The sequence below is a fragment of the Hippocampus zosterae genome, chromosome 2 (assembly GCF_025434085.1).
Source record: "Hippocampus zosterae strain Florida chromosome 2, ASM2543408v3, whole genome shotgun sequence".
Lineage (NCBI taxonomy): Eukaryota > Metazoa > Chordata > Actinopteri > Syngnathiformes > Syngnathidae > Hippocampus > Hippocampus zosterae.
The window spans coordinates 23,409,300-23,432,625 of NC_067452.1; the positions used below are offsets into that span (position 1 = coordinate 23,409,300).

Genomic DNA, 23,326 nt, shown 5'->3' on the forward strand with positions numbered 1-23,326 from the left:
ATTTGGGTGCTCACACATTCTAATTCACATTCTATTTTATTATATTTGTCCAACAGCAGATATCCATGTGCATTGTTCTTATATTTTGAGTAATATATCTGGCTGAGGATTTCAATTTGTTCCAGCAAGACCGTGTGTTGGCATCATCCGCATCAATTTGTTTGATAACTGGTACATCGATACATGTGGAATCCATCACTGCAGCTTGCCAACGAACCCATGCTGCAATGCCTGGGCCACCCTCCAAACAAGCACGCTTTCCGCTCACGATTCACGCAGCTGGCATTATTCATGCAAACATTCCTTGAGATGAATAGATCATTCACTCTTTAAAATTCATTGGCGGAACAGCAACGGGAAATGAAATGTCCCCATGCTGAGGAGCTGCAATTTGTTTTACACCCGCTCTTAATGGGGAATTCCTGCCCTTTGCCATTACAGTCATTCTATTACCCCGAACTGAGTCATCCTCAGTCCTGTCCAAGCCTTCTTGGATGGGAGGTGAAACCTCAAAGACAACCAGAATGTCTACTTTTCTACTCAAGGAATGTGTGTTGTCATGCGGTGATTATAAATCATTCATAACTATAGCCGGAGATCAGAGAGAATGATCTAGCATTATATGTTTTGATTTGATCCTGAAGATCACAACTAATACACGAACAATGTGAAAGTGCTGTCGCTCATCAGTGGGATGTGTCAGAACAATTCTCCATTCATTCTCACACTGGAGGTGGTGCAGCTTCCTATTGATGTGACTATCAATGTCTCCCCAGAAAGCCCGCTTGGCCAGGATTCGAATATCCAAGACAGGAAGCTCCAGTGCCTTCATCCATAGCAAGCGTAATGGCCTCTTCAACGAAGCATTGGAGCTCACGGTAAGAGCAGACAAACGCTTAACTGCTCCTTACAGTTTGAATGAAAGGCCAAACGTTTTGAATCACGAGCAGGCGGAAAAAAAAACACACAAAAAAGATTCGGTCCACTCTTAGAACTCGTATCATACATTTCCCCAATTTCTTGGCAATAGATGTTTGCATCACGAGTGCATCTATATGTTATGTTTGTTGGTTCACTTGTCTTTTGACACTTTAGCAGTTTTAGTAATTGAATCATCCTGCTAATTCAAATGAAAAAAAACAAGCACATTAGCAATTCACAAAAATAATGGTTTTGATATGAATTCAATTCGCAACTTATACATAAAGTATATGGACTGAGCATACGAACACTGAACTGAAGTTATTAACTCCTTCAGTACCAGCCAATTCTGGACCAAGTCTGGAAAGACGTTTAAAAATGTCTTTGGGAGTGAATGAGTTAAAGATGTATTGTACGCCTTCAAAGTAATGTTTTGTTCAAAGTAATGTTTTGACTAATAGTACTATTTTAATAATATATATTGGGTCCCAGAAATATGATTACACACCTTTTTTTCTAGTTGATCGAGGGTAACGTCAGACCACGATTGGGTTGTTCATTTTAGTCACATTACTTCATGTCCAACCAGCACAGGAGCAGAAATATTGCCCTCTTGTTCATACACATAAACACATGGCTGAAAAAGAAATAATTATGGAAAACAAGTCGTTATTAAGTCCCTGTAGGCAGCCTTGTCAGAGACGGAGCCAGAGGCAAAATGTTATGTATGCAATGTAATGCACTGTACATCCATTAGGGGCACAAATCAATGTGCTGGCTCCATTGATCTCAACTGACGTGCCTGCAGGGTTCACGCTGATAATGTGACCCGGCTTCTGCTGCCTGGCACGTCTGAGGCTGTGACAGCTTTCTGATCGCAGTGCTGAACTCCAAACACAAGTCTAACTCGGCCCGTTTCTTCTTTTTGTCTTACTCTCCCACTAAAGCAACTTCCGTACAAGATGAACCTCTCTGATCAGGTACTGACACCGCACCACACCTATTCGATTTGTGGGTTCCTTAAAGACCAGACAACACTCATCTTGGATCGTGTGTGTCATCACAGGGTTCTACTGAGGAGGAAAAACGCTTAAGTAAGTCTACCTCTCTACTAGAGAGCCAGCACCATCACCTGCTGACCTGTCTGGAGAAAACCACCGTAAGTTCAAAAGGCAAACTATTGAGTCAGCAGAATCAGCTTTGAACAATACCTGGAAATCTTTTCATGACTATGATTGTGTAACTCCACCTAACGATAATGAAAGATGAACTCAAACAGATCTAATTTGCAATGAGTTTATTATACACCATTCCCTGTAGGTGGACGTGTTTGGTTGGAAGGGCACGACGACATGTCCATGACAGGTTTAAAAAAAAAAGTCAGCATCCGGACATAGACTGATGTGTTTCGAATACATTACACTCAGTGTCAACATCAGGTTGCTGAGGGTGGTGGGGGGGAGTAATTCAAGAGCTACCCAACAAATGAGTTACTGTGCCGCCACCACCTGCAATGTCAAGTCTTTTCATGCAAAAAAAACCTGTGTATTATTTTATTTATATAAATCTCTAAGCCACGTGTTTCGTGAAGATTGACCCAATAGTTCCTGAGATGTAAGGCTTTAAAAGGAAGGTGGTCACAACCCTTTTTGCTGAAAATGTCTAAATTTGGGTGGCCGTAGCTCACAAAACCCTGCTCCGATTGACCTAAAATTTAAACTTTTCTGTGATGCTGTCGCTATCAACAAGTATACCAAGTTTCAGTAAAATCACTTTTTGGGGGGGTTGGTTAAACCCATTTCGCATTGAAACAACCTGGGTCAATATTATTAGCTTTAACCGACAGTTTCATTTCCGTGCCCAGCGTACGTCTAGTGCATCAAAGTGCAGTGGAACTGTGCACATGGGAGAATTTTCCTTCTTTCCGTATTTTCCTTGATGGGCGCAATTAGAATAGTGTTTGTGCCGTTGTGGGAGTGAACACAGCCGACTTCTTTCCAGATCAATGAAAGGTACTCCACTCATTCCCTCTCAATGGAGCAAGCAGAGATGTGCACTGGAGTCCGTGCAGAAGATAAGAAAATAGGTTTATGAGGAATTGCAAGCAGATGATGTAGGGCTATCACAGATGACCATTGTGAATCCAGATTAAAAGAGAAATTTTGAGGTGCTCTTAAAGTGGGCATTTGATGAGAAGACACGCTCTGTCCAAACTCTGACTCTCTTCTCCTTCACTTGCCATAGAACCACGAATTTGTGGATGAGCAGTACTACCAACAGAGCTACCTGGAGGCGGGACTTCAGAATTACTCGTCTCGAAGCCCGTCTCTCTCCAGCCAAGAGGGCGTCACTGGCACTTGCTGCACCCGCAGGAGCAAGAAGCATCACAGCCCTTTACCGAATTCCAGTGAGCCGGCACACATGCAGCCTTTGACGCACGCACGCCAACAAGGCTTGCAGGAGCTCAGCACCATCCATATTCAGCCCCTCAGCACCAGGTGGGACTTGCTGACATCGACACCAATATGAGTTTGGTACAATGAATCAGGGCTGCCATGGTGGGTAGTGTGTCTGCCTCACCGTCAGAAGGATCACTGTTGGAGTGCTGGCCATTTCTGCGTGGTCTGCGTGTTCTTCTCACTGCCCAGTGCAATGTAAGACATCATATGTCCGTGGTGTACTTACAGTAAGTACGAGTACAGATACTTTTGAGAAAATAAAATAAAATAAACCAATCTCCACCATTTATGTTCAAATAGCCATTGCTTCGAAAACCTTGACTTTCAATGCTATCAATGTTTGTATTGTTTGCTGATGTTCAACTCAGCAGCCTTTTTCAAAAGGCAAATCTATGTGGTTTTAAATATACAACGTTTAAGTTACTTTGAATTATGTTTACTTTGACAGTAATTTTCAACTGCATGCGACAATTAACAGGTCAGAGCCTCTTTTTTTTTGATGAATTGTTCAATAATCGCCAAGCTGCTACTTCTTCAAAAGTGGTTTGAATTCAGTTCTCCGCCGCCATACAGTGCTCGGGAAAATGACACCTCATATAAAAAAAATAAATAAATAAAATTGTTACCACCACTGAGTCTGGCCTGAAATCGAGATGGTGAGCCAGCAGTCACCTCACAAATGTCTCATTGACAATTTGTGAAGCATGTTCCACTCAAGTTTCATTCTTTTCTCTCCCTTGCCTCGTAGCCGCTCCAGTTTGAACATGCGCATGGATGAGCCAGCACCTCTCAACTGCCAGGGCAGCCAGATCACCACAGCAATCATCAGCATTCCCACACCACCGGTGACCACCCCTGAGGACGACGCCCGTCTTCCAGCAGGAGCCGCCCACCAGAACGTTGTGAAGGTGTCCGCACTGTGAACGATGCAGGCTTTGTCACACTGAGAGACTCATGAGGCTGACTGATGGACAAGAGGATGACCCTGAGATAGAGAGGCGTTGTGGTGGTCAGAGACTTAGTTTTGTCTTGGTGGAGCCTTCCCTCTGCTGGTCATGTCCTGTCACAACATTAACTCCTTGTGCCGAAGAGGGATCGCGTTCAGAAACACTGCACCCATGTACATGTTGAGTGTGTGCGTGTGTGCGTGCGTGCGTGTCACTGAGCACAAAGCACCTTTTTATGATTTTTGCATCAGTTTGACTCTTCCATAAGCAGCAGATGGAAGCTGATCGAGAAAGAATCAAAATAATCTATTGCTCTGCCCTTTTACTTGGTGTCATTCTGGTTCGCTGCTGATGAACACGTACAGTTTGTCACCATTGCTGATCACTTTCAGTATCACCCCAGTTGAGCGGGGGCGGAGTATATATGATATGTATACTGTATCTGTATTGCCAGCAAAGGTGTTTCATAGTTGTGAATGTGTGTGTGCGTGTGCGTGTGCGTGTGTGTGTGTGTGTTTGTGTGTGTGCATTTTCCTAGCTAGAATAGAATTGTGATGTTTTGGGACAAGGGTACGCGCCTGCATTGGGGCATCTTTTCGGGTGACTGAACTTTCAATTCTTCTGGAAGTCCGTCTATTGCTCTGTATACGGTGTATTTAACTAGCTACCATACTCAAGGCTTCGAAGGACACATTTCTGTCCAAAATCCTCAGTTGGGAGCCTTTTTATACGACATGTGCCTGTTTTTGTCAGAGTGAAATCATCAATTCATATTCAGAGATCAAAATATACCCTTTGGCTGGAGACGGATCTCGAATGACAAAATTGTTGAATGCATATAATTATATTATGGAATGGGAAGCCACCCCAATATAAAGCACAAGGCATTCGCTGAGAATTTTGGACACTGACATGTTCTGAGCCCAAGTCCTTTGTGAATATTGTGAATAGAATATTTTGTAATATTTGACCATCGTTTGGCAGAACCAGTGAAGCTGTGCTCTCTCTCTTTCTCTCTCTCTCTCTCTCTCTGTCTCTCTCTCTCTCTCTCTGTCGTTGTTGTCCGCTTGTATTCCTTATCCCTCCTGTGTGAACTACTGTATGCTTAAAGTCATCTTTATAGCTGTCAAGCAACATTCTTTCTTCCCCTAAGTCAGTGGGCATTTTTCAAAGTTGTTGAGTATGTGTACTTTGGTGTTTGTAGTTTTTGTCCCCCTCGATGTTACACCCCCGCCCCAACACACAAACACACACTCTTCATTTGCAGGAGAACTTGATGCAGGCAGTGGGCTCTGGTTTGTTAGTTGCTATGCTGACATAAAGGACCAGAGTTCTACCACCGCAGTACAATGTGAGATCCGCACAAAGCCCACTGACATACTTGGCCTTTTGTCTATTCTGAATGTCAGTCCAACAGCTTTGTACCGCCGTCGGAGATACAATTTCCATCCCAATCTTGCTATTTGTCCATGAAAAAATGTCCATAATGAGTCCACAGGCAGGGCTATAGATGTACCAACATATCACCGTTAGAATATGTTCAAATGTGTACAGCATATCATCTAGCGAGCCTGTGAGTACCGAGCTGATGTGGAACTAGACTTTAGTGATCTTGTCAAATTATCATCACAGCCAAAATTACCTTTTAAAAATAAGATTTATATAATCAGCATAAAAGGTGAACGTTGGCATCGCAGTTTTACATGTGCGTTGTTCTTAAAAAAAATTATATCTATCTATCTATCTATATATATATATATATATATTAGAGCTGTCAAACGATTAAAATATATAATCTAATTAAAAATGCAACTGTCATAATAATAATAATAAAAAACTCAAATGAACTAAAAAATTAATTGTGATTACTCACACATTTTTTATCGTTTCTGAATTTCTTTTAAATTGTTGTCCTATTTTTTCCCTGTTTTAATGCTCTCATCAACTTGGAATCATGAATCAGTTTTCTATGTGCCAAATGCAAATATTTACTGAAATAGCAATTTCAATTTTTAATTTTACATGAACATTTTCCACTTGGAGCAGTTGTTCACACATAATCTCTCACACAATATCACTGTCCATCAACACCAGTGAAAAAATATTTTGTCACACAACAGCTGCTTTAACAGCTTTTTTAATGAAATCAAAACAGAGCAATATAACAAAGTGCACATCTAAGGTAAACTAGTACTCAGCCTATAGTGGATTTAAACCATGGTTGCATACTTCTTTTTTGCTTTCAACACAGCAGTCTGTTTCTGTATGTTTGTTGGAGAATAGAGACCCCGGACACCAGTGTTCGTTATGTGCCGCTGTATTCAAAATTGCCGGCGGTACAAACGCGCGAGTTACTTCCCCCGTGCTGCTGGGCAAACCATTTTGAAAGAGGGGGGTTTCACTCCCCCTAACACAGTCAGGCTATGTTGATTATGTTGGTCCTTCTTGCGTGGAAGTCTCTCTACGGTTTTTGAGTCTACCTCATTTCGAATGACTACACTTGGTTCGATGACAACACTGGAGACGTTTAATTTTCGCTAGGTCGTTACAACAGCACTGCACTGTCACTGTCAGACGAACACAGAGAAGCTCCACCCGCTTTATTTATATGGACACGGAACGCTGTAACCTTCCACACAAAATAGTTCCAAACAAGTAACAATCGCGAAAGTGGCATACATTTTATACATGAATGATACACAGAGAGAGAAGAACAGGTAACTTTGGTCTTGTCAGTGGAGCAATCTGGCAACTTTTTAAAAGTAAATTTTCCATTCATAAACTCGTTAAGTATCCGTTTTCGGTGTCTCCCGCTGCCATGGCTGGTAAAACAGACATGGGCGTGGACTTCTGCAGCGCGCTTGTTGTTTTGTTTCTGGTGTATTTATAGAGCAACGTAACATGCGCTTGTGACGTGTGCCGCGTTATTCTCGCGAGAAAATTTTTAATCCCGTTAAAATTCATTTAAATTAATGCCAATAAAAACGCGCTAAACTGACAGCTCTAATATATATATCTCTTCTTCCGAGCCGCTTGATCCTCACTAGGGTCGCGGGGGGTGCTGGAGCCTATTCCAGCCGTCTTCGGGCAGTAGGCGGGGGACACCCTGAATTGGTTGCCAGCCAATTGCAGGGCACACAGAAACGAACAACCATTCATTCGCACTCACACTCACACCTAGGGACAATTTAGAGTGTTCAATCAGCCTGCCACACATGTTTTTGGAATGTGGGAGGAAACCGGAGCTCTCTCTATCTCTCTCTCTCTCTCTCTCTCTATATATATATATATATATATATATATATGAAATATGAAATATGAAATATGATCTAACACGGATGCTGACGTGTACGTCCCATATCAACGTATGAGGGGCCCAGATTCCCGCTATGTTCCCTCAGCCTGAGTATCGTGATTACTCAGAGAAAGACAAAAATAGTTGACAGGGTGGAAGTGGAAAAAGTGTCAGTTTAAGTACTGGTACCATTTTTGGTGTAGTGACAGAATTCAAACAAAGAGACAAGCACAGACAGGGTGGCCTTTTTCTTATTTAGAAAGCTGTATTAAACACAGCATCACAGGGTGAGACTTTCGTGACTGGCATAAATGCTGCGCAGCGTGTGGCATAACTCGACGCGGAGGCAGGTTAGACTGATTTTTGGTAATTTCGTAGACAAGCGCAGGCCTCTGGGTCATAAATAATATCAAACAGGGCGGGCTGCCCAACTACGGGAGTCGTCAAAGCTGACTTAGCTCATGGCCAAAGCAGCTCAACTTTAAACGTGGCAGCGCAAGTTGAGCAGCAAAGTCTCGACATGGCGGAGGCACATCTGCACTGTGAGGTGGGCATTTAGAGACTGCCCCTGCCTCTACAGGATATATCTACAGGATATATACAGTATATATATACACACACCGGTATGCTGTTTACATACAGTATGTATGAAATATGTTGCGTTAGACGAGCTGTCTACCCTGCACCAGAGCTCGACATGGTCTGAGAAAGCGTAAAGTTGAGATCAGCTTTCAGCCACCCGAATCGTCACTCCGCCAGGCTATTTCAATGACACTTCTTCTGCTGCACCGGCCCACCCAGCTTGGAGGAGACCTGTTTGTCACATTGGCAAATGCGCAGCGAGCCTTGCAAAGAATTGAAAATCAGGACCCGCCGGCATTTGTGTCTAGGTGCAGTTGCCCTGTCTACGAAAAAAGGGAGCCCATCATGTTTACAGGCTTCATTCCAACATTTGGAATATTTTAATCTACTGTACAACTGGTAATGGCAAAAGTGAGGTCTCTTTTCTTTGATTTGGCTGAAACTTTTTTGCTTGTTTTGTATCAGCAGCCCTTTCAAACACAATTTGAGTTCGGCTCAATGTCTCCATTGATTTTTGTACACAATAAAAAATAATAGACCTGCCCTGTTTTGTTTGGCGCTCTCTTTCTCTGTTACTGTATGTAGTCTCATTTGTCTTCTGCAAAAGCAATCGGTTTTCTTCTCACTTTTTGCTTTGCCCTCCTATGCCACCTGTCGTTGTTAAGACTATTGCTGTGCGTATCTTGTCGTGTTTGATATTATTTATGACCTTGTCTTGTGTCCCAACTGTGAAAAGCCTGATAAAACATCTATATCTGCCACATTTATGGTCTGTGGACTTTTTTTTAACCTCTTTGGTCATGGTTTAATCTGAGCAAATGCAACATATTTGAGTTTTTTTTGCAAACAGCGGTTTCCTTTTAAATCTTGCTTGGAAATTTCAGTGGACACTTTCGGATAGACGAGAATATCTTGCTAAGTTCATCGCGAAACTGTCTGGTGACCAAAGTGTAGATGAGCGGATCCACTGCAGCTTGCACGCAGGTCAGCACCATAGCCGATGTCTCCATCTCCAGCAGTAACTGTATGACAGAGAATGCAACGAAATGCAAGTCACTGTTTCCAAAATATGGAGGTTTAAATTTGTTTTGAGGATAAAGCACACGTGCTTGCATCCGACAACAAGCAGTTGCACTCGGTGACATATTCGGGCATTTGCTTAATGTGAGGGTACACCGATTGAATCCTTAACATAGAAGAAAGTAAACATGTTGTCAAACATAGCCAAAAAAAGAGACTAGCTCTCTCGCTGGTTGCACTGAATGGCAAGAATAAAAAAAATACATTGCTTAAGAAATCTATTAGATCACTCATGTATAGTTTCTTCAACAGCTGCCCCAAAGTAGCTAAATATTTGTGTTTGTTTCAACAGTAATACTTCACTATGTATAGTCAAATTGTCTTTCTAATTTTAGTTAGTCTATATTTTATTTTTTAAACTTTTTGTTTTATATCGTGTTACCTGTTACAAAAGATAGAGAAAGGAATTTATTTTATGTATCCAGGTCCTTTTTATATTTACATTGACAAGAACAAGCTTTGCCTAACTCACCAATTCTATTTTTTAATGCTAAACTGATCTATTTATGACTAGACAATTTTACAAATTGACCATTTTAAAATGGCCAAGCACAGTATTATTTCTTGACAAAGATGTACAAACTACATTCCTGGTTACTGATGTTAGACTGAATTTCCGAGAAGCCCAATAAGATGCCTCCATTTCGGGATGACTGAATGATTTGGACGAATTTAATAAGCACCAACAATAGAACTGCATTGGTTGCTGTTGGTTGTTGAAGAACTACTGCCCTATCATTCACCTCATAATCGACAAAGTAATTGTCAACGTGAACGTTCTGATGAGTCAAACTAACACATACTGTTTTGTTTGTGTCCAACTCACTTTGTCGGTGTCCGGCCGCGCGACGAGGCGTTTCATGAGCAAAATAACCACCATGGGGAGCCAAAAAATCGTGAAGGCGATAATAATGTAGCCAACGCGTTTGGCCAGTTTGCCCTCAACCTGCTTCTTCCCTCGTTCCCTGGCTCCAGGCGTCCGAAGACACACCGCCCCCACGATATCCGGTAGTGTCCCGCGGGCTCCTGCGGCCACGGGGGGCGAGCACGACTCCCCGGACACCGAGTGCCCCGCCCGGCAGCCGGCCAGCGGCGGTGCTGACCGGGGTGCTGAAGCCGACTCGCCCAGACAGCTCCAGACGTGGTCAGACACCGTGGGCATCACTCGAATACCTCGACTGAACACCTTATTTCGATGCTGCCTGACGAGTTTGATGATTCGCCCGTAGTGAATGACGATCACGGTGAGAGACAGCCCCCATATGGGTACCAAAACGTAAGGTCCGAACGGATCCGGATGAGCGTCGCTGGGAGGGACGGGTGGCCGGCAGTGCGCGTAAAAGAGGGATTGCTTGGAGAGAGTGAGGGCTATTCCGGCCAATACGAGGCCGCATAGCCAGATGAACAGGATCCAGATGCGAACGCGGGCTCTCCTGCGCTCGCTTTGGAAGGGGAACGAGATGGCGTGGTAGCGCTCCACGCTGATGCTGGCCACCGTGAGCAGTTGCACGCAGCTGCACAAGACCCAGGTGAACTGCTGCAGGGCGCATGCGGCCACCGGCGGCCGGTTGTTTTCCGCGGATCGCACGAACGAGGCGAGCAAGAGCGGCGTGTCCACGGAGCACTTGAGGAGGTCACTGGCGGCCAAGCTGACAAGAAGCGCGTTGTTGCTCGTCTGGAGCCACTTGGTGCGGAACACGACCCAGCACACCCACGCGTTGCCGGGCAAGCCCACGGCTAAAGTCAGAATCAAGATCGCGCATTTGAATGCGAGAAACAACAGATCCGGCTTGCTGTCGATGTCAGCTGCCGTGGCGTTGCTGGAAACGCGCATGTCCATCATTCAGCCTGCTTCGCTTCGATGCCACGGCTCTCCATGACAAACGTTTTGTAGCCACACATACTGCAGAAATCACATTCTGCTCGTCTAAGGTTGCCACTCACGGATTTAATTTCAAGTGCAGTCAACAAAACAAAAACACAAGATTGAGTGGTCACTTGGTGGCAGTACTCGAGTGTTGTTTTTTTCCCCTCGCTTCACTGATTGTCAGCGCTGATTAGCTGCAATCACCTGAAGCTGTCTGACCTTGCTCAAGCCTTAACAAAGATGGATGGATGAATGACAAAAGAAATATGCTGCGCTCTAGAGACGTGCTCCATAACTGAATTTATTTGACCATGCAGGACAATTAAAATACAAACGCATAATCGTAGGGTTTTTTTTGGCGCAAATTTAATATGTACTGAAGTACCCGAGTCATGATCACCTTCGGATGCCTTTGAGACTTCCTGATTACACCAAAAGAAAGTCGAGCTTTTTCACAAAAATTGATAGTTGTTATCTTACCGTTATGCTGTTAATCATGCACATTGGTCAAGATGCCCAACTTTCATTTGCAGCCTGCAGTTCATGCAATCAGCAAAATAAGTCAGATTGCCGACAGGGTGGACGATTCGTTTAGCAGGATGACCTTGTGCTATTTAATGTGTATTTGAATTTTCTGAAAGGATTTGTTGAGCTTGACAACATCCGACTACACACACAATGTTGAAAATGACCCAACATGAACATTGAACCACAACACGCACGACAGTTAACAAAACAGTACGTTGCCAAAACCACATATTCCAATGAAGGGAAAAGCACACAAAATGAAGGAAACGCATCATGTACTGGTACCCGTGGAAATGTTCAGCCACTTAGCGTAAAACCTCAGACTTTCATTGTTCTTCGAAATTTCCTGATTACATCATCACTTCATCGTGACATTCTGATGAAGTGATTCTGAAGACACCAAAGGCACTTTATAATGATATTGACCCTCCTACTGGTACCTCGGGACATATAAATCAGTGTTTGAGCAGTTCCTCCACATAAACTGTGTTCATACGATAAGCTGCCATCCAGTTGTGAGCTGCTCTGTAGTAGCCTTGGTAAGTTGGCTCTTGAAAAGGAGACATTGAGGCGTAGTAATCAACCCATGCTTGGTAGAACTCTCTCCAGTAACTCTCGGCATGAAAGTCATCTTCCACGTCATCCCTTTTCCATTGCTGCTCTTTCTTCATTTTCTCTGGCTTCCGGCGGCTCCATTTTTCAATCTGGACTTTCTTCTTTGTCGGATCATTTCTGGTTGGTCTGTCCGAAGATGTCCGATTAGTTTGTGCGCCGGCTTTAATACCAAGCATCGAGTTCAAGTCGCCCGGCCGTGGTGAGGTTCTCCTGCTCGTTGCGTTTGTTGTCTGGAATGTAATGGAAGCTTCAGGTGGAAATGGCTCCACCGTGCAGATATGATTTGCTTCCGTCTGAGGGTGAGTGACTGCAGTGTTCTCTCCGCCTACAGTCATGCGGACCTCGTCTTCTAAGTCATCTTCGGGGCTTAATTTTGTCGAGTGACGCTCCGAATTCCAGCCTTGACACAACTCGCTGCCGTCATCATGAAGCATGGCAAATTCTCTGTGCCCGCTAGAATCACCGCCGTCGCCCTGGCCGCTGAACTCCCTGACGATCTCCACTGACCTTCCCAGTCCTGTCATAATAAACACTTGGAAGTCCCGCTCAGCCTCCTCGAACGTCATAAACCCGGATGTGCAGCTCTTAAACGAGCTCAGCGGCGGGATCTTTGGCAGTGCGTCTTGCAGCTCTTTACGCGTCGGCGCCGCTTTAGAGGGGCTCCGTGGGAGCATATTCTGTGTAGGATGCGTCTTTCCAGAAAGCCCTTCAAGGCCGCGGCTCATCTCGGGCTTCCCGGAGTCCTGAGTTTCCTCCGTGACAATGGCAGAACCAGACGGCGGGCACGTTTTAGAGCGTACCTTCTTTGTCTCATACATGGAGAACTGCTGGCCTTGGAGGCCCGGAGATGAAGCCTCGGCGCAGACATCCCAGTCGCATTGCTCAGCCATCAGTCCAGCATCAATGGCGGCTAAATTGGAAGAAGACAGCGATGACGGGAAGAAGTTGTCTGACTGAGTTCACGAGTTTGGAAAGCAGTTTGTGCATTTTTGTTGTGAATATGTGATGTCATTATATTTAACTCATTCACTCCCAAAGACGTTTTTAAATGTCTTCAGATTTGGTCCAGAATTGGCCGGTACTGAATGAGTTAAGTAGCTAAAGCAGGATCCTCACCAAGGAGACATCTAAAAGTGGAAGCAACTCAGACTGAGGTAATTTTTTTTCAGACAAACTCAGGGGAGACGTACAAAGCATGCTACAAGCAAAGTGCCGGTAAATATGGTAAATGATACCTGGCAACGCTGACAAATTCAGGCCACACTTTTGAGCAATCGCCATCATCTTGTTCTCCTCTTCACCATGGCAACAGTAGGTCACAGCAAGGCCCTGAGTGCCTGTGAACAAAGTTGGATTCTGATTTGAATTCCTCATGATGTACGAGGGCTGAATTTTTGTATGACCATTTTTATATTTCTAGTCTAAAAGTTATTATAGTCTTGGGAATATTACCTATGTGGTTTTGAGTCTTTTTAGGGTGTTTCTGCAGGCAGGGATATTTCTCATGATGTCACGATAACAGCGATATTGTGATATTAAAATATCGCCACAATGTCGTGTAATCATCGTATGCAGAAATTACAGCAGTGAGAACTACACAGACCAATTGGAACAATGACAAAAAAATGATGTCATGTACAAAAACACAGTATTGTGCTTTTTTTCTCCCAATACGAGCTTTTTTTTAAGATTGCCAACCACCCACACAATCAATATTGTGATCATTATCGTTTCATAAAGTTCATATTGTGATAATATCAAATTGTTGCATTTGGATATTGTTGCAATCCTATGATATCACTCAATTTTGACAGACAACAGATCACACTCTTGATTTTGTTTTTCTTGCAAAAGACCTCAGAAAACATCCAATGACAAAAAATAGCTGTCCTTTTTTAGGTTGAAAATGACATTTTTACATCACATCATGCAACTTGTAATACATTCTAAAATACTATGATTAATAATCATTATTATCATTATTATTGTTAAGAACTGGCTCAGCCCATGGAAAGGCATATTTTACTCTAAATCTAATATTGTGTTGGTCATAAAATCATTCATTATATTTTGTTGAGGGTAAATAAGCGATATGTCTTTAAACCTATCAATATAAATAGTCCATCTAATCTAAAATGCATGATTAGGGGGCAATTTTGATTACCTCCACAAATGATTATCCCAAGTTGGTATGTGAGTTAGAGAGTGAGTGGTTGGGTCTCGGCCAATAACACCATGTGCTAAAGGTGTCGGCATTAGCCAATCAAAGCAAGACACACGAAAAGGACCACATCTCCCAGACACCTGTTTGAAGGTCCTTCTTCCGGCTAATTCAAGAAATAAATATATCTAAATTCACATTTAAGAATCAACCCAAAAGGTTCATGTATTAAATTAATTGCCGAAGACAAAAATGGAGGACAATTATCATTAGTTTTGTCAACATAAAATGTAGTTTTGGTTCATTTCCGGTTCTTTTTGTTTTCATTTTCTGTCATTCATCAAAACAAATGACGGGGAAAATGAAACTTCATGAAACTCTAGATCAGGGTTCACCAACCTTTTTGAGGGCTACCAAATTGATACATGTCTGAAATAACATTTGTACAAATTACATTTAATAATATTAGAATGTCTCATAATACTGTCAGTGTTTGCATTTTTAAATCATAATTTCTACAAGCAAATCACAATCCTGGCACTGGCGGGCTATTGGTGTGGTCTTCACGGGCACCACGTTGGAAACCCCTGCACTAGATGGTCCTCTTGGTTTAAAGATAAAGGCTGATGCAATGGAAATTAATAAATTCCCACTGCATCTTTAAACCAAGAGTGACATTTAGAGGAATCAAAAAAATGATCACAAATGCTTCATGAAGCTTCATTTGTCTATCACTATTGAAGAGCTTTGATCAATTTTAGTTTGAGTTAGTTTTCATAAACTAAAATAGCCTTGGTTCAAAGTTAGTCATTTTGGTCGTGTCACTTTTCACTCTTTTGTGACTACCTGGAGGTGCTTCTAAAAAACCCAACTGAACACTGACCGAAGCGCCCAGCTCGCCCGATTCGGTGCATGTACGTTTCCCAGTCCTGTGGCACATCCAGATTTATCACCAGGTTGACCTTCTCTGCGTCTATGCCACGAGAGGTCTAACAGGGAGAACAATCACAAGATGACTCATAGCTATGTTCTTTTTCATTTATTTATTTATTTATTTTGAAATGTGCAACTCACCAGATCAGTTGAGATGAGCACTCTGCATTGATACCGCTTCAATTTGGACATGGCCTCAAGTCTCTGCTCCTGATTCAGACTACCTGCATGTCCAAAAAAGAAATTGTAAGTCACGACTGCTATGACGAAGAAGCAACCTGATGCTGACTTGGTGAAGCCAAGTTCAATTTAGGATGATCTCATCTCGGCTATTTAAAGGCGGCCGTGGCCCACCGACGTCTCCCTCTAAATCTTACCTGAGATACAAACAGCAGGTAGGCCTTTAGAGGACAAGATGTCTGCCAGATGCTGAGCCCTGGAGGGGAAAGCAAAGTATGAGTGTTTTAACTCACAGTACGTCTCCTATTCTATTAAAAAAAAAAAAAAGGTTATGTTTGACATTAATCAAATCTATCGGTATAAATCACCTCGTATGCAAGTTGGAGAAGACGAGGGCTTGGTTGAAAGGCAGTTTACTGAACAACATAAGCAAGAGCTGGACCTTCTCCTCAAAGACCTTATGAGGTAATGGATGGGACTGCACCAACTTGTAATACTGCCTCAGGCCTAGCGTGGACCAAACATGAACATTAATAAAGAGTATTTGTTCAATTAAAATCAGGGTGCCAAAATGCAGGAGGCTCGAATGGATTAACTGCATGTACCTTTGAGCCCCATGTCCCTGGGGTTGAGCCTGACAAAAGTGGGCTCTTTCATGTAGCGGGTAAGATGTTGAGCAAGAGATTCTGGGTAGGTGGCAGAGAGTGCCAGCATCTGTTTGTTTACAGGCAAACACGAGAAGATCCAGCTGGAGAGGGACAAAATATTGTGGGTTGACAACCTCATTTTGTAAGAAGCTTGCAAATATTCTGCCTTTGGTCACCATACTTGATCTGTTCCTGGAAGCTGCCCTCCTCCAACAGCTTGTCTGCCTCATCCAGAACAAAGAGACGAATGCTGGCGGTGGACAACATGCCGAGATCAATGAGCTGCTTAATACGACCTGTGAGAATGACCAAAATTAAACCTAAATTACAAATGTTTTTTGTAGTTTTTTTTCCCTCATGAAATAAACAAGGAGACATTTTGCCATTTTGGGGATCAAGACGGGGAAACGGTGCTTTCTTTGGTTTACGGTCTTTTGAAAAATTAGCCCCAGGATGATTCTTTCACAACTTGGTTTCCTGTGCGTAACTTACCAACTGGTAGTGATGGGAAAATGAAATTTCATGTCGCACTTGTGATATTTTTATCACTGCTCTAGATGGTGGGTGCTCTTGGTTGAAAGATAAAGGTTAGTGCCATGGATAAATTTCAACTGCATCTTTAAACCAAAAGTGCCATCTACATAAGTCAAAATTGATCACAGGCTTCCTCTGGCCATCACTCGTCTACAGAATTGTGGGTTAAAGTTGGTAACGACGGGCCCTTTTACCAGGTGAGCCCACTGCGATGTGGCATTTCTTCAGATGTTGTTTGTCCTGACTGACAGGCCGGCCTCCGATGAACACGTGGCACTGCAAGCCCTCCATGGCACAGCCTATCGCCATGACAACGGAGTGGATCTGCACTGCTATCTCTCGGGTTGGAGCCAGCACGAGAACCTGCACGGGTCAAATTAAAAGTCAAGAAGCACTTACGCTTGATTGGAGCAGATTGGAGCCAAAGTCTTGTGCTGGCTGCAGTAATTCGTGATTAGTAAGACCCTGCAGCTAATCAAATCAACTTGCACTAAAGGTTAGTGCAAGTGACTAAACTGTCGAAAGGCTGGAGTACCTCTCCTTTATCAATAATTGTCCAGTCTCATTTAAGCATATGAGACTGGGCAGCTTGACCTCATCAGATTAAGACACCCATAACCAAAGTGATTAACACACATGGCCATCTGTTGTTCGTCAAGCTATGGTAAAGCTCACAATAAGGCTTGTTTTTTGTCTCTTTGGTGGGGCGAGAAGGGGAATTATTAATGAACTCGTTTTACAGTGACTGGGCAAAAGAGAGCTGAATATTGACTGCAACTATACTCACCTGTGTGGCAGAAGTGTCCAGGATCAGAGAGTCCAAAGCAATTGTGCAGAACACGCATGTCTTTCCAGTGCCAGACTTGGCTTGCACAATCAAATCTGAAATAAGACAACCATGGGTGGGCCCCATCATTAGGAATAATAATAATTGACTTGATTGGGCACATCATGAACGAGTCACATGTAGTGGGTGCCCCCAATGCCTCCCATTTGTAGTTACAACTGATTGGTTGCTAAATGTAACCAGTGAGGCAAGCTTTGTTTTTAGGCAATGTGAATGCAGTCAAGACAATGCTGTTTGTTTACAAGGCAAAATACAAAATGGAAGAGGAAAAAACATCCAGTGCTCAACATCATTGAGAACATTTTCTAATTTGATAGTCGTGCAATGTTCAAACTGTGCATAACATTACAGTGGTTTACAATAATAATGCAGAACCGTTCTAGGACTGAAGCTCATATTTAATGTTAGTCATGTACATTATAATATACATGATAATAATAGTGATGATTGGAGAGTTTTGGATTGTTTAGGTGATACAAGTGTAAAAGGTTTGAGAACCACTGCCATTGAAAATATAAACTCATGGATTTCTCTAATCTGGGTGTACTGTGATAATTAAAAACTGAACACTGTAAAACCAACCGTGGCCTTTTTTCGTTCGACAAATTACATACATCTGACGTTAAATGTAATTTGAGATAATCGGGCGTCTATTTGACTTTTCCTGATCACATATTGGCATGATGTTATTAATCGAAAGAGGCAAACAGAAACAGACTGAAGAGGTACCAAGTCCGCATCGGCCAAGCGGGATCGCCTTCAGTTGGATCGGGGAAGGTTTTTGAAAGCCTGCAGCTGTCAGTCCCTCCAGCACGACGTCAGACAATAACAGCGACCTGAAATCGATCCCCTCCGTTAAAATGACATCGTCGGTCCTGCTTCGCGTATCTATATCGTGGGCTGCTTTCCTAATGGAGGCCGCCATGTTTCTTCAGAGCCAGCCAACCACCGGTCAAAGAGCGCGGCTTAAAAGCTCCGTCGAAACAAAGTCGCGCCGAGACTGCACTGCCCTCTAGCGGTATGAGATGTAAAGTTTAGCACAACGTGGAAAAAAAATCATCGGTCTGACAATGATAACAACTGAAATAAATATACCTTACCTGCATTTATATCTTTTTTCCACATTCGAGGAATATGTTCGAACGCAGAAGCTGGCATTTTGTATTCTGGGCTAGACACCGCACCGCGCACTCACCATGAATTATTCGGGGCCGAACACAGCCGCCATATAATTTCCCAACACTGTATCCTCAGTCAACCAAAATCCCAACCACTTAACCTCTCTTTGCTTACTTCTTTTTAAATTGTGATACAAAACTAATAAGCTATTTGGCTAAGTAATGAATAGAACGCTTTTGCATCTGTCTTCCAATCTTTGGAGTAAAAGGTCTGAAAAAAAATAAACACTCAACCAAAGTTCCCGGAAGAATCTGCTGTATTACTGCATTACTTACTACCACTGTAATTGTCTAATTAATGACAAAAGTGGGTGTTGTTTTGTTAAAAGTATTTACCTTTTAATTTGATTCAACTTGATAATAAAAACTGAAAGTCTGTTATGTTAATGTTAAACACATCACAGTATGCATAAATGTGCATCTGTATGTCAGTTATGTCAGTGCATTTTATATTTTTTGTAAGCTTGTGTCCTTGAGTAGAAGCAAATTTCTATTAGGATGCAACTCAATTTGGAAAAGATCAATGTTTTGTCATCAGCAAAGCATTGAAAAAAATCTATTGATTTCCATCAACGTCAGGCAATTCAAATTCAAATCTTTGGTCTTCATCCATCTCACATCAGACTCAACGTCACACTTACTAACTCAATGCATCAGTAAATTGAGACTTGATGATCATTATTTTAGGATTCATAACTTTTGTGCCATTTTTGTTTGGTGGTGGACCGTGAGGTTTTTTTTTTCTTTTTTTTTCAACAGGTGCCTTAGCTCAATTAAGGTTGGGAAACACTGCTCTAAAAACTTGTTGTGTTTCCACCGCACCTGTGACCCTACTAACATACACACACACACACACACACACAATCATGGAAAGTGCAGTCTTAGAGGATATTAGGCAGAATTATTGTCCTCACAATCCGGATCTCAGGATTTGGTAGGAAGGAACGACATATGAACTAGATCTGCTTTATATCAGCTCATTTTGAGAGTCGCTTCTTCTGTGCGTTTAGTACTGTAGTAGAAAGCAATCTGTCATTTTTAAGCATGGCTTTCTTTTAATTTTTTTTGTCATACGGTTGGATGCTGAATTTTCAATATGATACCGTACTTATTTTTTATAAAAAGTTGCTGTTTTGACCTTTGGACATTTTGAACTTGGTCAGAGAGTTTTTCAGTGGGCAAAGAGCTGCTAATATCGAGCATTTTTAAAAAGCAACTATAACTCTCCCAGCCTGAGCAGGATTCATTTAACTTATAAAAAAGATTGCCTCGCCTCCTCGTGGAAACTCGTCTTTCTGTTGAAGCATGGCCGACCCAGAGATCCTCTCTAGGTCTGGCTACACCATAATGGCCGTGATCATGGGTGTCTTCTCGATTTTGGGGATCATTCTCAACGTCCTGGTGATTGTGGTGACAGTGAGACACAAACAACTGAGGCAGCCACTCAGCTATGCTCTCGTCAGCCTGGCCATATGTGACCTGGGCTGTGCTGTGTTTGGAGGGCTGCCCACCACAGTGACCGCCGCCATGGGATACTTCAGCCTTGGACGAATGGGATGCATTTTAGAAGGCTTTGCTGTGGGTTTTTTTGGTGAGTCTTTTCAAGTGGAGTGTTGTGTCTGGGGAGAGGGGTCCATTTAAAAGAAAATTGGGCTGGCTTGGCTCTTTTTATTTTTTCCTCATTTCTTTTTCATGTTTAATGCCAGTCAAAGACACACCGATAAATATTCACATTTAGTATGTCCTCGTCGATTCAAGTTATAAAGTACACGTTAACTTGAAGGGCTTGTGAATTATTTTGATTTGTTTACCCTCAAAGCTTCTCCACATACATAATAACCATCTTTCTTGAATGAGTATTGAAGAGAAAGTTATGCTCGCTTATCTTATTTCTTTGGATTTGATGTTTAATGGCTACACGATGAGATGACAGTCAACCTAATGTGTTCTAATTTGGTGTACTTTATTCCTCCTTCCTCTGACAGGTATAGCAAGTCTGTGTACGATAGGAGTCATTTCTGTGGAGCGCTACATAGTGGTGTGTTATCCTATGGGTGCTGCCCTCTTCCAAACCAGGTATACATCGTTATTCTTTCAAAATAAAGCAGCTGAATCAGTGAGTGTTCAATCGTGACTCCTTCTGCCTAGGCATGCAATTGCTGGCGTGGTGCTGTCTTGGGTATGGTCCTTTGTATGGAACACTCCACCCTTGTTTGGTTGGGGGAGTTTTGAGCTGGAGGGCATCAAAACCTCCTGCGCCCCCAACTGGTACAGCCGGGATGCCGGCAACATGTCATATATGATCATTTACTTTTCACTCTGCTTTGCTGTGCCCTTTTCCATCATTATGGCGTCTTACCTGCGTCTCCTCTGGACCCTTCGGCAGGTGAGACATGGAGAATGTTGTTTTTTTAAGTGTTCTGATATGATCACGTGTCTGTATGACCCAGGTGACCAAGCTGAAGGTGTCTGAGACTAGCAGCACACACCGTATGGAAGTGCAAGTGGCCCGTATGGTTGTTATCATGGTGCTGGCCTTTCTGGTGACCTGGATGCCGTATGCCAGCATGGCCCTGGCAGTCATCATCGATTCCACGCTAAAAATTGATCCTCTAATTGCAACTATACCAATCTACTTTGCAAAAAGCAGCACTGTTTACAACCCCATCATTTACGTTTTCATGAACCGACAGGTAAAGCATCAGCATCACATTCCCGACAATACAAAATAAGTTAACATGAATGTGTGTAATTGATTGTCTTTTTCCAGTTCCGAATATATGTTGTTCCAACGATCCTGTGTGGATGGACCCCCTGGGGCTCAGAAGCAGAGACATCTGACATTGAGACACCAGTTGCTTGTGCTCACAATAACCAAATGGATCTCTGAAAAGAATTATACACTCACCAGACGTAACATTAGGTGTTCATTCAATTTTCACTGTAAAAGAGGAGTAATATTACAAGTGTTTACTGTTGGGGTTGCACAGTGGTTAACTGGTTAGCACATCGGCCTCACAGTGCAGAGGTGCAGGGTTCGATTCTAGCTCCGGCCTTCCTGTGCCGAGTTTGCATGTTCTCCCCGGGCCTGCGCAGGATCTTCTTCGGGTCCTCCCAAATTCCCAAAACATGCATGCCAGGTAAACAGAACACTCTAAATTGTCCCTAAATGTGATTGTGAGTGTGAATGGTTGTTCGTCTATGTGTGCACAGCGATTGGCTGGCAACCAGTTCAAGGTGCACCCCGCCTACTTCCTGAAAAAAAGCTGCGATATGCTCCAGCACGCCTGCAACCCTTGTGAGGATAAAGTGGTTCAGAAAATAGATGGATGGATGTTTATTGTTGTTATTTGCAGTGATGCACAACTGCACAGCATTATGGTAACCTATTTTCTTTCTGGGAAGGAAAATTGGCTGCAGACAAAAACCCTGAAATAAAAGTTTACATACCCTTGTTCAAGTGGCAGGTTTTTGAGACATAAAAAAAGGAAACTATTATAAATCCTTTCAACAGGTGATAACAAAATCGATCAAAATTGTGGTAAAGTGCCTCATGGTCTGATGAAATCAAGGCAAAACTTGTTGGCCCTCATTCCAAAAGGTAAGGACACAAATGCAACACTGCCCTTCATCACTAAAAGGACATTAAACACAAGTTGTGTTGCTGGCAGAATCAAGCAACAATCACAACAATAAAAAGCCTTAACAGCTGAAATTTAATTGAGGTAAACCAATGCACTTTAACCCATTTAATCCCAAATTTTCCCCAGACATTTAAAAGTCAAAATCAGATGTCGTTGGTAGCCCTTTTAAGTAATCAGTAATCAAATAATTTTAGAGCCCTGTAAATTAAATCATTGTTGTCCTTCACAAATTTGACCAGTGGGATTAAATGAGTTAAATGGTGGCGGGTGTGTGCTGACTCACATTTAACATAAATTTAAATGTGATTGGTTAAGTCTGAACACAGCCACCTCCCAGTTTTAAGGAGGTGTGCACATGTTACAGCTGCAGCTGTTGTGAAAGCTCGATATAAATCACGATGTATTGTATTGTACTGTATTATTTGACTTATTTTTACCATCTTTCTTCAAAGGTACTCTACAGATTTTAGGTTCCATTCATGGTAGAAAGTTAGAAAATGGTTAACCTGGGTCTCATTTATTAATACCGGGAAAACTGAACAGGCGTGTGTAGACTTTTGCTACAAAAAAACAAACGTTTGTAAATCTAAATGGAGACTGTGTGAATTCTGTATGTTGTTCACATTGATGCGCCACTCATGTCATTTATTTTGTGACAGGGCTACCTATAATGTCACTTGCATTTTTTGTAATGTACGTGTTCTCTTTCCTGGAAAGTGTAGCTGTATATTGCTTTTTTAATCTACTGTGACAATAAAAGACATTTTCTCACCTGAGAAAATATTTCCTGAAAATAAATCATGTATACTCTGTGTGTGGTGCTATTAACTTGGACCACGTCCATGGGTATAATTTGCAATATTAGTGTCGAATATTTTTGGGTGTCAAAAGATATCCAAGAACACAAG

At 42.5% G+C, this 23,326-nt stretch overlaps 4 protein-coding genes across 4 annotated transcripts in view; 2 read left to right on the top strand and 2 right to left on the bottom strand.

Moving 5' to 3' along the window:
• The window catches only part of LOC127595596 (potassium voltage-gated channel subfamily D member 3-like), a 105,310-nt gene extending 96,342 nt beyond the window's left edge, over positions 1–8,968 (top strand). Inside the window, exons 4-8 of the mRNA XM_052057215.1 lie at positions 777–878; positions 1,869–1,901; positions 1,988–2,080; positions 3,166–3,419; positions 4,129–8,968. Coding sequence (XP_051913175.1) covers positions 777–878; positions 1,869–1,901; positions 1,988–2,080; positions 3,166–3,419; positions 4,129–4,303 — 657 coding nt within the window. The 3' untranslated portion in view covers positions 4,304–8,968. The remainder of the gene's footprint in view (positions 1–776; positions 879–1,868; positions 1,902–1,987; positions 2,081–3,165; positions 3,420–4,128) is intronic.
• Positions 8,752–11,283, bottom strand: LOC127595619 (D(4) dopamine receptor-like). Its single transcript, XM_052057263.1, has 2 exons — positions 10,111–11,283; positions 8,752–9,226 (listed from the first exon to the last, which is right to left on the bottom strand). The coding sequence occupies exons 1-2, from the start codon at positions 11,125–11,127 to the stop codon at positions 9,065–9,067; spliced, it is 1,179 nt and encodes a 392-aa protein (XP_051913223.1). The 5' UTR covers positions 11,128–11,283; the 3' UTR covers positions 8,752–9,064.
• A 141-nt stretch (positions 11,284–11,424) lies between these two features.
• ddx20 (DEAD (Asp-Glu-Ala-Asp) box polypeptide 20) lies at positions 11,425–18,573 on the bottom strand. The gene is made up of 11 exons (XM_052057204.1): positions 18,326–18,573; positions 17,537–17,631; positions 16,944–17,112; positions 16,397–16,511; positions 16,174–16,316; positions 15,937–16,075; positions 15,766–15,824; positions 15,530–15,612; positions 15,339–15,444; positions 13,530–13,631; positions 11,425–13,204 (listed from the first exon to the last, which is right to left on the bottom strand). Exons 1-11 carry the CDS (start codon positions 18,519–18,521, stop codon positions 12,135–12,137), a joined length of 2,277 nt encoding a protein of 758 aa, XP_051913164.1. The 5' UTR covers positions 18,522–18,573; the 3' UTR covers positions 11,425–12,134.
• A 1,472-nt stretch (positions 18,574–20,045) lies between these two features.
• On the top strand, positions 20,046–23,164 carry LOC127595628 (parapinopsin-like). The gene is made up of 5 exons (XM_052057274.1): positions 20,046–20,365; positions 20,760–20,850; positions 20,923–21,160; positions 21,225–21,467; positions 21,545–23,164. The coding sequence occupies exons 1-5, from the start codon at positions 20,080–20,082 to the stop codon at positions 21,662–21,664; spliced, it is 978 nt and encodes a 325-aa protein (XP_051913234.1). The 5' UTR covers positions 20,046–20,079; the 3' UTR covers positions 21,665–23,164.
• Positions 23,165–23,326: the final 162 nt, after the last annotated feature.